The 17,814-nt window shown below is 37.7% G+C and overlaps 1 protein-coding gene across 15 annotated transcripts in view; it reads right to left on the bottom strand.

Moving 5' to 3' along the window:
- The window catches only part of BBX (BBX high mobility group box domain containing), a 268,690-nt gene that overhangs the window by 22,416 nt on the left and 228,460 nt on the right, over window positions 1–17,814 (bottom strand). For all 15 annotated transcript variants that reach the window (XM_032406469.1, XM_032406474.1, XM_032406468.1 and 12 more), the window contains 3 exons: window positions 15,208–16,216; window positions 14,057–14,195; window positions 10,623–10,771 (listed from right to left, as the gene is read on the bottom strand). In XM_032406469.1, coding sequence (XP_032262360.1) covers window positions 10,623–10,771; window positions 14,057–14,195; window positions 15,208–16,216 — 1,297 coding nt within the window. The remainder of the gene's footprint in view (window positions 1–10,622; window positions 10,772–14,056; window positions 14,196–15,207; window positions 16,217–17,814) is intronic.

Here is a 17,814-nt window from a genome sequence, read left to right as displayed (position 1 = left end):
TTCACTCCTTTTTAAAGGCTGAATAGTATTCCACTGTATGGATGTACCACATTGTGTTTATTCACTCATCGGCTGATAGATATCTGGGTTGCTTCCACCTTTGGGCTATTATGAATAATCCTGTTAGAATTACTCATATATTAAGCTTTTTGTGTGGATATGCATGCTCATTTTTTGGGGACATATACCTAGCGGTGCAAGTTGCTAGGTCGTATGGTAACTCTATGTTTATAAACCTTTGGAGGAACTGCCAGATTATTTAACATCCTTGTCAACACTTAACTATTATCTGTCTTTGAGTATGATCATCATAAGGATGTATTTCTCTCATTGTAGTTTTGATTTGCATTTTCCTGGTGACTAATGATGTCAAGCATCTTTTCATGGGTCCACTGGCCATTTGTATATCTTCTTTAGAGAAAGAGTTCTGATGGGGCGCCTGGGTGGCTCAGTTGGTTAAGCGACTGCCTTCGGCTCAGGTCATGATCCTGGAGTCCCTGGATCGAGTCCCGCATCGGGCTCCCTGCTCGGCAGGGAGTCTGCTTCTCCCTCTGACCCTCCTCCCTCTCATGTGCTCTCTCTCTCTGATTCTCTCTGTCTCAAATAAATAAATAAAAAATCTTTAAAAAAAAAAAAAAAAAAAAAGAGTTCTGATAATTTGTCCATTTTTATTTTTTTATTATTTTTTTTTACATGGATGTCTGTAGCAACTTTATCCTTTTTTTAAATTATGTTAATCACCATATACTACATCATTAGTTTTTGATGTAGTGTTCCACGATTCATTGTTTGCGTATAACACCCAGTGCTCCATGCAGTACGTGCCCTCTTTAATACCCATCACCGGGCTAACCCATCCTCCCACCCTCCTCCCCTCTAGAACCCTCCGTTTGTTTCTCAGAGTCCATAGTCTCTCATGGTTCGTCTAATTTGTCCATTTTTAAACTGAGTTGTCTTTCTTTTTATTGAGCTGTAAGAGTTCTTTATATATTCTACGCAAAAGTCCTTTATCAGATAGGTAGTTTGCAAATATTTTCTCCCGTTCTGTGGATTGTCTTTTCACTTTATCAGTGTCCTATGAAGCACAAAAGTTTTAAATTTTTAACAGTCCAATTTATTTACTTTGTATTTTGGTGTCACAAAGGATCCATTGCCAAATCTGAGGTCACTTAGATTTGACCCCTATGTTTTCTTTGAAAAGTTTTATAGCTTTAGCTTTCACACTGAGATCTTTGATTCATTTCAAGTTAATTTTTGTATATTGTGTGAGGTAAGTAAGAGTCCAAATTCATTTTTTGTATGTGGTTATCCGGTTGTCCCAGCACCATTTTGAAAAGACTAATCTTTTTCCCATTGAATAGTCTTACCTTCTTCATTGAAAAACCACTGGCCAATGATGTATAGGTCTATTTTCTGGGCCTTCAATTCTATTCCATTAACCTATATAACTATGTCAGTACCACGCTGTCTTGCCTACCAGTTTTTGTAGCTAGTTTTAAAACTGAAAAAATTATTTTGGCTATTCTGAATCTCTCGCAATTCCACATTAATTTTAGAATCTCTTAGTATCTATAAAAGAAGCTAGAATTCTAATAGCGATTGGGCTGAATCTGTAGATCAATTTGAAGGACTGTTTCCATCTTAACAATATTAAGTCTTCCAATCCATGAATATAGGATGTTTTTCCATTTATTTTGATTGTTTTTCTTTCAACAATACTTTGTAGCTTTCGATGTGTTGCACATCTTTTGTTAAATTTATTCCTATGTACTTTATTCTTTTTGATGTTACTATGAATGGAATTGTTTTCCTAACTTCATTTTCAGATTGTTCATTGAAACTGTACAAAATACAACTGATTTTTTTTTTTTTTAATTTAAATTCTAGTTAGTCGACATACTGTTCAATATTGGTTTCAGGAGTAGAGTTCAGTGGTTCATCATTTACATATAACCCAGTGCTAATCATAACAAGTGCCCTCCTTAATACCCATCATTCATCTATCTCATCCGCCCATCCCTCCAACCACCCTGTTTGTTCTCTATAGTTAAGAGCCTCTCATGATTTGTTTCCATCTTTTTTCCCCCCAGTCCTGAATGTTCATTCATTTAGTTTCTTAAATTCCACATATGAGTGGAATCATATGGTATTTGTCTTTCTCTGACTGACTTATTTCACATAGCATAATACACTCTAGCTCCATCCACGTCGTTGCAAATAGCAAGATTTCATTCTTTCTCATGGTTGAGTAGCATTCCAGTACACACACACACACCCCGTATCTTCTTTATCCATTCATCAGTTGATGGGCATCTGGGCTCTTTCCATAGTTTGGCTATTGTTGATAATGCTGCTATTAACATTGGGGTGCATGTATTCCTTTGAATGTGCAATTTTTTTTTTATCCTTTGGGTAAATAGCTAGTAGTGCAATTGCTGGATCATAGGGTAGTTCTGTTTTTAGCTTTTTGAGGAACCACCATACTGTTCTTCAGAGTGGCTGCATCAGTTTGCACTCCCACCAACAGTGCAAGTGGGTTCCCCTTTCTCTGCATTACAACTGATTTTTGTATCCTTCAAACCTGTTGAACTCATTAATTTATTAGCTATAGTAGTTTTCTGGGGACACCTTAGGTTTTCTATATAAAATATCACGTCATCTATGAATAGGAATAGTTTTACTTCTTCCTTTCCACAATATACATGTCTTTTGTTTCTTTTTCTTGCCTAATTGCCCTGGCTAGAACCTCAAGCACAATGCTGAACAGAAGTGCTGAGAGTGGACATCCTTATCTTGTTCCCTACCTTAGGGGGAAACATTGTCACTATTAAATAGGAATGTTCTGGGATTTTTGTAGATGCTCTTTATCAGGTTGAGGAAGTTTCCTTCCACTCTGAGTTTGTTAACTATTCTCATAAAATATGTTGGATTTTGTCAAATGTTTTTTTTCTACATCTATTAAGATGATCACACAGGTTTTCTGTTGTTTTATTGATATAGTATACTACATTGATCTTTGGATGTTAAACCAACCTTGCATTCTGGGAATAAAATCCCACTTGGTATATAATTGGTAATGGTATATAATTCTTATTATATGTTGCTGGATTTGGTTTGCTACTATTTTGTTAAGGAATTTTATGTCCCTGTTTGTAAGAGCTATGATCTGTAGTTTTTCTTGTGATACCTTTGTCTAGTTTTGACATTCGGGTCATAATTGGCCTCACAGAATGAATTAGGAAATATTCCCTCTTCTAATTTTTGAATGAGTTTGTGAAAAACTGATATTAATTCTTCTTTAAATGTTTGGTAGAATTCAGCAGTGAAGCCTGGGCCTGGGTTTTTTTTTTTTTTCCTTTGGTACTTTTGTGATTACTAAATTCAATCTCTTTAGTAGTTATTGTTCTATTCAGACTATTTCTTATTATCAGTTTTGGTAGTTTGTGCTTTCAAGGAATTGTCCATTTCACACAGGTTATCTAATTTATTGATATGTAACTGTTCATAGTATTCCTATCTAATCTGTTCCATTTCTGTAAGGTCAGCAGTAATGTCCCCTATTAGATTTTTTATTATAATAACTTTAGTCTTCTCCTTCTTAATTGATCAGTCTAGCTAAACATTTTTCTAATTTGTTGCTCTTTTCAAAGAACCAGCTTTTGGTTTCATTGACTCTTTAATGATTTTCTATTCTTTATTTAATTTTATTAATTTCTTCTTTAATCTTTATCATTTCCTTTCTTCTACTTCCTTTAGGTTTCATTTGCTCTTTTTCTTACAGTGTTTCAAGATAGGTCAGATTATTGATTTGAGATCTTTTTTCTTTCTTGACATAAACATTTATAGCTATAAACTGTGCTCTAAGCACTGTCTTAGTTGTATCCCATAAATTTTGGCATGTTGTATTTTCATTTTTATTCATCTCAAAGTATTTTCTGATTTCCTTATTAATTTCTTCTTTTTATTTTTCTTCTTTGATTTATTGGTTATTGAGTATATGTGCTGCCAAAGTGACTTATTGGCTATTTAGAGTGTATTGCCTAATCTCCACATATTTGTGAGTTTCCCAAACATTTTCGTGTTGTTGATTTTTAATTTCATTCCACTGTAATCAGACAACATAATTGGAATTACTTCAATCCTTTTAAATGTATTGGTTTGTTTCATGGCCTAGTGTATAGTGCATTCTAGAGACTGTTCCAATGTGCACTTGAGAAGAATGTATAGTCTACTACTGATGGGTGGAGTATTCTATATATAGGCAAAGCTTCGAGATACTGCAGGTTTGGTTCCAGACCGTCGCAATAAAGCAAACATTGCAATAAAGTGAATCAAATGAATGTTCTGGTTTCCTAGTGCATATAAAAATTATGGTTACACTATACTATAGTCTATTAACTGTTCAATAGCATTAGGTCTACAAAAAATGTATATACTTTAATGAAAAGAGACTTTATTGCTAAAAAGGCTAACCATGGGACACCCGGGTGGCTCAGTTGGTTAAGCATCCAACTCTTAATTTTGGCTCAGGCCATGATCTCAGGATCGAGCCCTGAATCGGGTTCCACACTCAGCACGGAAATCTGCTTAAGATTCTCACTCTCCCTCTGCCCCTCCCCTGCTCTCTCTCTCTCTAAATAATAAAAATAAAATCTTTAAAAAATGCTAACCATTAACTGAGCTGTAATCATTGTTCACAGATCACCAAAGTATGACACAGAGACACCAAGTGAGTAAATGTTGGGATGCTGATAGACTTGCTTGACACAGTATTGGGACAGACCTTCAATGGGTAAACAACACTGTATCTGTTAAGGGCAATAAGATGAAGTATACATGTATGTCTCTTAGGTCTAGTTAATGCAGAGTGTTCAAGTCTTCTCTTTCCTTGTTGATCTTTGGCCTAGTTGTTCTGTCACACCTATTCTTTCTTCCATAGCACTTCTCACCTTCTAACACATTATATGCTTTGCTTACTGTTTAGGCTGGTACCCCTGCCATAATGTAACCACCATGGCAGCAGGGTTCTTTGTTTTCATTCACAGATATATTCTACATGCTGGAATGGTGTTTAGCAGATGATTGGTTCTCAACAGTATTTGCTGCATGAACAAAGTTCTTAAACCACTGGTTGGCACAAAGTAACAGCCCAAGAAATGACATCTGTAGCTATTATTACTGATAACAGAAGGTTGTACAAGTGTTTTTTGATGACTACACCAAGCCATCCTTTTAAATAACCAAAAGCAAATACTTCTGGATTAGCTGGTGGTGGTTTGAAATAGAAATAGAAAATGCCTTGTTGACTTTTTTTGGGGGGGGGGAGGGGAAGTGAGCAACAAGGGAAAGAAAATAAATTTAACAAATACAAAAAATATATATTGTGTGTACGTACTACATTACTATCACAGGTATTCTCTATCATCCATTTACAATCACTGCCTCCTACGTATTTTAGACAACTGGGGAAACTCAGGGCTGGAGCACCTGAATGAGACACAGGCAGTCATGGAAAAGAGAAGTGGAAGAATGCAGAAAAACAATTCTGAGACCTCTTAGGACCATAAGGATGGATGAGATGGGTTAGGAAAGAAGCAAAGGATACATATTTTCAGACCCAAACACACTCAGCAAAATCTGAAAAGTACAATTTAAGGACAAAGCTAAAGATAGAGGTTGTCAATTTTAACATGAGAAAAGAACATCCAGAGTGATTTAGTACATAGAGGAGCTTCTGAAAACTTTTATTTTTAAACCTCCTTGCTCCTAGACATCCCCCAAACTATAGCTATAAAACAAAACTTCAGATAAAGAAGAAAGTGACAAACTTGAAGGAGTAATAGACCAGATATAATTGCAGTCACTGAGAAGCAGCAATTTCAGAGTCAAGAAATGAACAATTTGACTTCTGTTCACCACTATGGTACATGTGTGATATTTTGTCTAAAAGAAAATAAAATCAAAATCTGTAATAAACAGCACATACAAGGAAATTCGCTACCATTTTTTCCTTAATTATATTAACTCAGAAACATACATGGAGGGAAAAGAAGGTAGGAAGTGAAAAGCGGAAGAATTTTAGAAAGAATGGTTCAGAAAGCAAAAAAATGCAATGGAGGGCGCCTGGCGGGTTCAGTCGGTAGAGCTCGCAACTCCTGGTCTTGGGGTCATTGAGTTCCAGCCCCATGTTGCGGGTAGAGATTACCTTAAAAAAAAACTGCAAGTCTTTCACTAAACTACTAGGTCATGTTCTGATCCCATCTCTTTCTTAATCTCCCTACCAAATTTCTTAAAAGAGTGTTTGAGTTAGCTTCTAATTCCTTAAGACAAAAATCACATGTTGCTGGCATGGAAACTAGCTGAGGAGTGGCTCTACTTTTGGGGAGGATAGCCTGTATGGTGATGATATCTGTCTCCTTTGCACCTAACTTCACAGCTGGGGAGAAAATGGAAAACCCCAATGTGAGAAGGTAAGAGGGCTACCACAGAGACATTAACAATAACCTTTCCAAAACATTAATGTTATTCATGGTTTGCTAAAAAATGGACATTTTGGGGGTAAGGAGCTATCGTGATACAGACGCCACTTCAGTATTAGCCCGGGGTGATCATTTCTCAAGATCCGCAGGTAAGATGAATTAAGTGAACCTTGTTCTATAGAACTGTTGCAGGGAACAAAGGTTATGCGTCACGCGAATAGTGGTGGCGTAGGACCAGGTTCTACGGTTTCATGTTTCTAAGCTATAAAAAGAGCAGAAGTTTTATTCTAAAACTAGGCTGTCATTTTTGTAATAGATACATAAATAATAAATAACCAATGAAACAATAAGTTCCTTTGTGATAATTTATAGCAAAGTGCTCCCAGCTGCTGGGCATGTGGATCTGCTGACCTGAAGCCTGAGTAAACCAGCCACAATCAAGTTCAGATTCCCTGAGGGGCAGGAACTACTGTACATGAATGCCTTGTTAAGGGATTCAGTATGACATCAGGTAGTATACCTTTTATATCTGCAAATGTGCTGTCACCATGTTCCTGAAAATATTTGGTGGCGATGAAGATGCTCAAACAGTTAACAGGGCAAAATACAGAGTTCTGCCTAAACTGGAAGCTATAACTCCCTGATATGAAGGGCTAGTCAGGCTGACATTAGCTCTTGGTCCTCTAACACTGAAAGTATCCTCAGTTTGGCTGAATCCCAAACGGGATTCTGTCCTCAGCCTTTAATTTTGTAAATCTGCTTCTTTTATTACCATTGCGATTTTTTAAAATCTCAAATCCTTAATCATTGGGAATTCCAATCTTAAAATATAAGCATGGATTGGAAGAAAAATGAGGACCACCAGCATGTTTGATAACAGGCTAAGGAACAATGTGAGAAGACTGAAGAGATACAGAAGGAGAAGTGAAGTCAAGGGTCAAGCTGGGACCTAATTTAAACACTCTAAGTTGAACTCAATTAACTTTTTCTCCATGACCCTACTTTGTCTGAAAATTACTATTCTGTAGAGCACTCTGACTTCTGATACTTTTGTAAAAAGTGCTTCATACATTAACAATATACTTAAAATAATGTGTCAAAACCTATCTTTTAAGTTACAATTAGATTTAGACTTATAATTTAAAGTCTTCATTTGAATATATACAAGTAACTATGAGAGATAAACCAGAAAACATGCAGGCATGGGCTGCCTCGGCTGAACGGCACCAGAAGTTAGATGGATTACAATTTACTAGGTAATTTGTTCTTAGAAGCAAAGGAAATTGTTTTCTTAAGTCATCGAGCTCTGCCTCCTATAATGTAGCTTGAGCCCAGTCAGAGGAGGGTGGCATTTAGTTATTTTCATCCATTTTTGTTGTAGAGTTTCTGACAAGACCCATTATACAGACATGAGGGACAGGGCAGAGAGAGTGGAGGGGACACTGGACAAGAGGAAGAGACTCCTTGGAAACAGAGATATAAATAAGGAGGCCACTGGGAAAGCAGAAGTGTAAAGCCCAGCAGATACTATGTTGTTGAGATCTAGAACTATATAAATGCATACAAAACCATTTCCTCTAGACAGCATTACAGAAAAACTCTATACATTTTATATAACCTGGAGTAGCTAAAAAAAGTCCACAGTATAAGGCAGGGAAAAATATAGTAATTGTTGAATGATAAACACAGGAGAAACTATAGACAAAATACCAAATTTCTGGAGGAGAAATGAGGTTTCCTATGGACACATGCTCTTTTGTTAATAAACTAATGATCTTATACACAGTTTTTGCTTTGAACAATTCATTATGCAAAGGTGTAAAGAGTCTAGAGTCTAAGAAAACAATCTTCTCTATCCTCTGAGGATCAGGCAATTACAGCACAGCTGGTATGATAATTTCATTAATAACTTGTAGGATAGTACACTGGTGCTGCTAATGCCAAATTACAATTAGTTACAAATACTATTTCTTTAGTTTGCTAAAAAGAGAATGTATTATTTAGTTTCTACTTTATTTTAACTGCATTTTGCTCCATCAGTCAGAATGCAGTGCAAAATCTAGTCTTGAAAGACTCCTACCTACGTAATTACTGATAGGCTGTAAGGACCCAGTGGCTCAGTGGCTTGAGAGGCATAACAGAAGAGTTAAGAGGATACTGTATGAGGTATAATCCAAAACTCCAAAAAGCTATTTCACATCAAAAGAAATACTGTTAATCTCAGCTGGGAGAGGAAAAATATATAACAGATAACTAAGACCCAAGAGAAGGTCTCATGAAAATAGATCCTAACTCAGGGTTTTATAGCTTTACAAAAATAAATCTATTGTTACATTCTCTGATAGATAATTTGGCCAACTTCAGGGCTCGAAAATGAATGTCTCAAACTACTGGGAGTGGAGGAAGAGAATACATCCTGCACATCAATCAATTAAGTTCCATTTTATTGGCTTGTCAGGTATTTATCAGCAACTTTAAATCCAAGAATTATGGGAGCTCAAGGTAGCTGGGCATCTTTGGGCTCACGGACTACTTTGCGTATTCCTAGATGTCTCCAGGGCACAAAGACTGTCATTTCATTTGGTAATCCATTACAGTGCTCAGCTACCTACCTGTCAGCAAGGCTACTTTATTTCTTTCCTACTTATCTTGGAAGATCTCGATACAACCCTATTTTATTTTCCCAGATGAGCAAACTTGGTGATGCAACATTTCTTTTTTAGTTCTTTATTCACTAGACTTGTTTTTATTGAACACAGAGGAAAACCAAGCTAATTCTGAAATCACTTTTACGTTCCTCTCCGCCTTTAATCAGGAAGGGGGAATTTTCTTCAGCTACACAGATCTATCTTGAGATACAGATCTCAAAGCGACCCTCCTCAGTTGTGTCAACTCCAGTGTGCAAAGGAGGTTTTTGGTCTCGAGGGAGAAAAGTTTAACTTTCTTCAAAGAAACCATAATTTTTCCTAGACCTTATATAGTCCCTCTAAATCCATAAAATTGTGTCTGCTCATTAATATTTATCTCTGATCATTATCTATGAATGCTAGAATTTAGCAAGATTTATGCAAAGATATGTATCATATTATATCTATCCACCTATCCATCTATCTAAAATACACCAAAAAAGGGTCTGATTTGGTAACAGGTAACAGGCAGCCACTTTTGCAGGGTAATTAAAAAAACTCTTCCATCAAATCCTGCAAGCAACAGAAACTCGGACACACAAGTTCTTCATCTCTCCATTCACTGTCCTTAAAGGAGACTAAGAGAATGAAGTCTTTCACATCTGTATGGAAAACTAGAGGTACATTTCCCCACCAATCTTGAGACCTAAGTAAAAGCAGAAGACAAGTTCTCCATAAGAGCAGTGCCGTCATTTTGGGGAGGACAATCCTTTATTGTGCTTGAATGTCCTGAGCAGGCTCTGATGCTTAGAACCCAAGCCCCCACCCGACAATATAATGGTGGTCTCACACTCTTCAAAACCCCCCTCTGAACTACAGTGTTGCCCTTGATGAATGCTGATACCCACCCAAGTCATGCAGATAATTTTGAAAGCTTCCCTGATACCCACAGGGAAGAATCTGATATTCTTCAAAATGAACATGCTCAAATAGTATTTTTCTAAACTTAACAAAACCACTTTCAATGTATTGCTAGAGGATTATTTGCATTTGGCTTTATTTTCATTTGGTTCAGACTGCTGGTAAAGAATGGAGTTCTCTGATTAGGCACATAGAAGGATTTCAGAGTCCCAGAGTCGAACCTGTCAGACGCAGTGAACAGAGGAATTAGGCTTGGCCAGCAGTTTCTGCTCAAGAAAAGCGCCACATCTCCAAGTCAGACCTCTGGAGAGCAGGAAGTCGAAGACCACGTGTAACACTTAGCTACACCTTTCAGGGCCAATGTGCACGCTGAGATGGCAGAGAACAGAGGCTGAGGAGGACTAGGAGGGAAAGGAGGGAGCGAGAAGTGAGGCAGGAACCATACTAATAATTCTGGAAAGCAAGCTAAAATTCCAACTGGTTACTGCCTCACTGCCTCAGTCTAAATCCAATTACGTATCTAGAGGGAGTTGCAGAAGCACCGAAGAGCAGTGAGATACCGGCCTCTCGGCAGGAGGCACAGCACACATCTAACCTTTGCTGGTTTTAGTCGGTTCTGAGGACATGTTTCCAGTCTTCTTCTTTTTCCTTGGGACAGGTACGCATTTCCGGTCAAATGTAACAGGACTATATTGAGGGAGGCTGTTGAATTTTTTTTCAAATTCTTCATCCAGCTTTGCTGAGCTAATAAGAGAAGGGGGATGGCATCGATCAGCACATGACATAAATATTTAAACAGAAAATGATACAAGATAGATTTTAAGATATTCCACTTGAAAACAGGGTCCCCGAGAATTAGGGCACTGTTCATAAATTCTGTGAAAGGACAAAAACATCTGTTCAGAAATGCTTGAGAAGATTTATCAGCACAGCTTTCTCAGTCAATTCCCATGAAAGGTTATCTTATTGCCTTAGAAAAGCAGAAACATTATTTAAAATATAAGAATATTTTTGAAGTTATCTCCATTGGCACGGACATTTTTCATTAAATTCAATACAATGCATATTCCATCCAGACAAGTTTCTCATTCTAAAGATTCGTATATATTATCTATATTGGCAAGCTTATTGGCAATAGGGTATAGATTGGTACTTCTTCTTTTAAGAAAATATTTATTGAGGGGCGCCTGGGTGGCTCAGTCGTTAAGCGTCTGCCTTTGGCTCAGGTCATGATCCCAGGGTCCTGGGATCAAGTCCCGCATTGGGCTCCCTGCTCTGCAGGAAGCCCGTTTCCCCCTCTCCCACTCCTCCTGCTTGTGTTCCCGCTCTGGCTATCTCTCTGTCAAATAAATAAATAAAATCTTTTAAAAAAAAGAGAAAATATTTATTGACTAGTACTTGATTAAAACACATCCAACACACAAAGAAAACACAAACAAAAACTCTGAATATCAGAAAAATTCCAGAGAGTTGACCAGGATGATGATAAAGCACTCAATGACAAGGAAAGCCAGTTTTCAATGAACATGCTGGTGGAGAGACAGATGTGCTTTAACACAAACCACGGATGACTTCAGAAATGGCACCAGCAAAGCTGGGAAATCCTTGGGCTGCTTCTGACTGTCTCTAAGGCCCCCACCCAGCCATGGCAGCATGCCTGCTGGCTCCTTGCTGAGACTTATTAACGAAGATGAAACCCAAACAGATGGGAGAAGCTACAGCGGAACGGCTGTGCGTCCTGGATGCAAAATGGAAGGCATTCTGGGAAGAGAGCAGCCTTGAGTTAACGTACAAGAAGCTAATGGCTCATGTGTTGAGCTGCTACGTAGGGGTTGTACTTGAGGTGCATCCACCTAAAACTGTTCTGTTTGGAGGAATATACAAGAGTTGGGCAGCAGAGACAAGATAGTCTGAAGACCATCAGAATGGTCAATGGAAAAGGGCCAGTTCTATCAAAGCAGGGAGGATGGTAGCTGCGGGTGACGCTCCGGCATTAACAAAATCCTTTTCCACCCAGTTCAAAGACGTTTATACCAATGGAAAATCAGACAGTAACCAGATACTATCAGAAGGGATCTATAATTTGTGAATTTCTCAGATAATCTGAAAAACCAAAGAGAATTAGGAAAATGTGAGCTAAAACTCGTAAGATCCCTTGGGGTTTTTTTCTCCTTTTCTTTTTTCACCTAGAATAATGATCTATGTTTTTCTTGCGGAGGACTGTGAGATTAGAACTGCCAATACTCAGTGAATTTTTCTTGGCTACAAATAGCATTTTCTGTGATAAAGGGGTTAACACGCTCATTTAGAAATCTCAGAGAAGACTGATAGGAACTGGCATTTCTCACTGCTCATCCACTATGTTGGCGTGTTCTAAACAAAGCAGACCCAGATAGTCTAATTCTGACAGGCCTGTATGAAGGGGTGGGGGGCGGGGAACAGCAAAGACCAGAGGTTTACTGTTGATTAGAGCCTGCAGAAAAACCACACTCCCAGTTACATACATGTGCCTTCCTTAGAAATGACTGAAACAAAAACAACCCACACATCAATCTCTTTTCAGACACAGATTTTCAGAAGATTGTTTCACTTTTCTTGTTGCCAAAGAAGACTGGAGGAAACACCTCTCTCACAGTGTAAACCCTTTCTAATGGAAGCATCAGAAACCTTTCGGCTGGAGAGTCTTAATGCCTGCTTTATTCCCCCAGGACTTCACAAATGTCTGCAGTGAGACCTGCTCCTCTCTGCGACTAGACCCACAGGGCACTGGTAGTTCCAGAAGATATAGAGCATTGGTCCTGAACTCAGTGGTCACATTTTTTTTTTAGGAAATCCTGCATTTGAAAATACCATTTGACGATACTGAATATAAGAATTTTTATGTCATTGTTTAAGCATAGTGTAGGCAAAACTAATGTGAACTGCTCTGGACATTTAAAATATTAGAAAGGAAATACATAAAAGTTATAAAAATATCACCTTAAAATAAATAATCCTGAGGAATTTCACAATATGAGAAATAATTTCCACTCTCCTACTACTTTGTGATGACCTAGAGCCTTAGAATTAACCAGATTTTAAAGCACTGTAACTTCTGAGGAAAAAAAAAATATTATTCCACTAACAGAAATGCAAATATTTATGAATAAACGAAATACAATACTCCCAATGCATGGAATTTGCATACCTTTAAACACACTCATGAAAAAATATGGAAAATATAAAAATGTACTTATTTCTATTCAATGTATTCTTTTCAAATTGGGCTAATAAGAAATCTCGAAGGATTTTTAAAATAGTGCTATTGTATATGCAGAGGCTTCCCTCACCAATATAAAGTACTGAATCTCCTAACAAAATGTTTTATATTAAGATTAGTATTAAGAATCTTTGGAATAACGTTAAAAATGAAGTAATCCTTAATGATTTTATCTTGATGTATGTTATTGCTTGATACTGCTTTTCAACACATAAATAATTACTGAATGTTCTCTGTAGCAGAATAGTCAGTCTAACATTTTTATCTTACAGTAATAGAACATGGTTTAAACCAAAAAGGTTAGAGGTAGAAACATAATTTTATTTACCTTACATTTCTGAGCTGTCGTCTTATTTTATAAGCATATGTACATAACCTTTAGAAATATTAAATAAAATATGTACAGTAAGTAAACAGGCAAAATGTAAACATGTTTATAGAATATCCATTGTAAACCTTAGATGGGAAAATGTGTCCTGGCAATATTAAAGGATTTATAATGTCACACCACTAATACATGGTGGGCCTCAATTCACACTCAGGCCTACATCCAAAATCTACATACATTATACTAGACCTAAAATGTGAATGACAGTGTCACTCACACAACCACGTTGCCAGCAGGAACATCTGACACTAGATTTCTGTTCTCTTATTGTGCTCACGAAGACTGTAGTAAGTGCTGAATGAATACTCAAGAAGAAGCAGTTAGTGATTTCGGTTTACACTTGGGGTCTATGCAGTGTGCTGATGTGTTCACAGGCACTTACCCAAGGAGAGAATCTTCCTTTGGCTTTGTCTTCTTGAACTTCTTGCTCCCACTGGTCCCACTCTGGTTAAACGTCCAGCTTTCTTCATTCCAACACCCTTCATGGTCAGAGGAGTTTCCTTTTCCTGAGCTTCGTTTCCCTAAGGAAATTTAAGAGAAAGAATGCAGTTGGTACACTGGGATGAGGTTGCCTCGCAAGTGATTTGTTGACCCCCCAGGTATCATCTGCATGATGCTACTTATAATCGTTTCAATTTCAGAGTCCTCTAAGTGGTTCACGATGGACCACCTTCAATAATACAACATGCAAAACAGTGTATAGCCTCTGAGATCAGTTGTCTTGTCATAATGCAACAGATAGTGTGTGTACTGTGTGACTCCAGAGACAGACTAACTCCTACCAGCTTTTCCATTAGGGAATCAGACTAAGGTGTAGAAGCCCTTTGCTGGTGGGCATTATTAATTTTAATTTCCCCAGGACTTTATTGGAATGATATCCCTGGAGAACTATGTACTCTCAAAGATCTTCATTCAGGCCTCGTTAGACCCATTAGTCACACATCTCTGAGTTGGAATTAAGCTTGGCAAGAGGTAGTTCCCATAGCCAGATGCTATATTTTAAAACAGATGAATTTATAAAAAACACTCTGTGAAATAAAGGTATACACATGAACTGGTTTAGTGTTTTAAAGAGCCCTTCACTTCAATTATAGTTCTGAGTACCTAATGGAGAGGGCTAGATAAGTTACTTGCTTTTGGAGCCCATAGGTCAACATTCTGCCATATGTATTTGCTTGATTCAGGGAATCCTTTCCATCAGTTTTAAAAACCAGACTAAGAGCTCCAACCACACAGTGCTGATCCTTCAAAACAAGAAGCCAGCCCGTACCTAACATATCAGTTAAAAAAAAAAAAGGTTTGAATTATTTTGAACACATTATCCTGAGAACTACCCATACAAAGAATACAAAGTCTCCTCAATGGTGTAGGTAAAATGAGAGATGTATATGATCTATAAGCCATAAAGAACTGTACAAATGTAAAATACTGTTTTGATACTATACTGTTCTTTATGGTGGTTATTCTCAATGAGTTTAAAGGAGAAAATTGCTAGGTTTCCATAGTCTTTTCATTTTTGCAGAAATCACTTACCTCTGTCAACATTAGCTCGCAGAGAGGTGAGCATGCCTTCAGACACCAGGGTTTTATAAAGAGCACCTTTGCAAGACCTCTCAGATTTCCGGGAGCCACAAGTCTCTATTTTTCTGTGACAGTCACTTTCCTCAGGCTTGGCCTGTCCCGACAGGCTGGGTGGTAATGCCTCCTCCGTGGGGGTCAACGGTTCTGCTTTTATACCCTCTGGCACCTCACCAGAAATGTTCTTGCTGGCAGAAATACTAATGAAATCTGGAGGTCTTGACTCTTTGGTGGTGTCTGAGGATTTCTCCTTTGACATTTTCTTCTCTCTTGATTTCACTTTTTTCTTTGGTGGCTTGGCATCCAAAATGCTTCCCTTGCCACTTGAGGATGTGCGGACCTTCTTGCGAGGGCTTTCTCCAAGTTTCTCAATGCCCCAGTCTCCCTTTGCAACAGCTTCAATGGTGTAGATGACACTCTCGATGTCTGACTCTGAAGACTGCCTCTTTTTGCAAGTCTTCTTGGGTGTGGATTTATCATTTCCATGTCGATCCATTTTGCTTTTCTTCTTTTTCTTTTTTAGCTTCTCTGGTTTGTTTAATGCTGTGGGATCTTCAATGATCATAATTCCATGAGGATGGCACATGTGATCCTTTCTACTGGGAACATCGCTTATTATGATTTTGCTACTGGCAGAATAAGAAAAATCAGGGAAGTGACTACATTGTTGATCTTCCTCTAGTTCTTCCTTTTTAATTTCTTTGGGATCTTCCATTTTTATATCCATTATATCATCCATTCGCAGCTCCTCAAAATTTCTTAGCTCCTTAGAATCTCTGACATTTTCCTTAGCTGATTTTTCAAATTCTGCTTCTTTCTGTAGCCTGGCTTCATCTGTTTTCTCCATTTTTATTTCTCTTTGTTCCTTTCCCTTCTCCAATTCTTTAATTCTTCCACCATCTGATTCTTTTGCCTTTATTAGCTTTGAGTCCTCCATTTTAACCCCCTCCGATGCCAGACACATCTAAACAGTTCAAACAAAAATGGGAGAATAGCAAAAAATAGCCTTATTATTCTATACTTGAAATTAGCTTAAACTTTGAAAGTCTATCCCTCTTAAAAAATAATCAAGAAAAACTTGACAATGATCAGGCCAAACTAATGTAAATGACTCAAATTAATACAAGGCTTTAGGCATTATGATATATTCATTAAACTCTAGACAAAAATACACCCGAATTCTCATTTTCCAGCTTCATCAGAAACTTTTTCTGTGAAAACACGATTTGGGAGAAGGAAGATGGACTCCAGAGTTGGAAGACTGGAGTTTGAGTCTTAGTTTTGCTACATGCTTACTTTATGGTCTAGAATGAGACATTTCACCCCTCACTCCTCCGTTGTCTTTGTAAACTAAAAAGGATGGTAAGAATAGTTGTCTCAGAAGATTCTGTGAGGTCTAGAGGAGACAATATACTGATGGCAATACTGACCAAATGATCCCCAGGCTGTTCAGATGTTTGCCTTTTCTTTTTTCTTGGGGAAATGAGAAAAACAGCAACATTTTTTACCTATCAGTTGAAATTCGAAATGAGAAGATGACTCATTAAATAACTACAGAAGGTTTTGGTTAATGAAAAAGACGTTACAGGCCTCAGATGCTGACAGATAACCTGAGGATCGCAAAAGTGCTTAAAACTAAGTGGTGGTGGTTGTTTTTTTGTTTTTTTAAAGACTCACTGGATGGCAGACTTGATCTGAACTTACTCGCCTGCAAATTCTGACCAGAACTAATGTGAAATTGCTTAACGTCTTAATTCATCACACATAATGGGACTATTCATATGCTTTTGCTATCAGAATCTTCATGCATTTGCATTATGCTCTGGGGGAATTAACTGCACAGTGTAAGATGCATATACTGTATCATTTTCCTAAAATCTGAAAAATTCTGAATACCAAAACACATCTGGCAGCAATTTGGTTATGTTTTTAAACTCCCCAAATTTCACACATAGGACCTTAAAGAAAACTCTTGCCATCTTCCTAATCCAGCTCCTAGGTACCTCAAAACTTCAATCTAAAGCAATTTTCTGAAAGGGGAAATTGCAGCTTATTGTAAAATTTATTTTCAATACCTGGATTTTCATTCATAAACATTCCCTGCAGGGCTCCCAAGTGCCAAGCCCCATGCAGGACCCTAAAGATACAAAGATCACCCTCTGCGGTCAGACTTAGTTTGTGGGGGACATGGTTAAATACACCAAGAAGGTTGGAATGATCAGTAAATATGGGACCTCTTATTGTTGCCTCCCTCAGGAAAATGGTAAAGAAAATTGAAATAAGCCAGCACGCTCAGTACACTTGCTCTTTCTGCAGCAAAATCAAGATGAAAAGATGAGAGGTGGAGATCTGGCACTGTGGTTCTTGCATGAACCTGGTAGTTGATGTGCCTCGACCTATACAACCAACGCCGCCAAAGTAGCATCAGCCATCATTAGTCTGAAGGAACTGAAAGACCAGCAGCAGACGCTCCACCATGTGAAACACCGCTAGCCTATAATAAATGGGTTAATTTATGTAACCAAAAAAAAAGAATTTACAAAGATCAATAAGTTCCCCTCT

The sequence above is a fragment of the Phoca vitulina genome, unplaced genomic scaffold, assembly GCF_004348235.1.
Source record: "Phoca vitulina isolate PV1807 unplaced genomic scaffold, GSC_HSeal_1.0 scaffold8, whole genome shotgun sequence".
NCBI classification, from domain to species: domain Eukaryota; kingdom Metazoa; phylum Chordata; class Mammalia; order Carnivora; family Phocidae; genus Phoca; species Phoca vitulina.
This window is presented reverse-complemented; position numbering and strand designations above follow the sequence as displayed.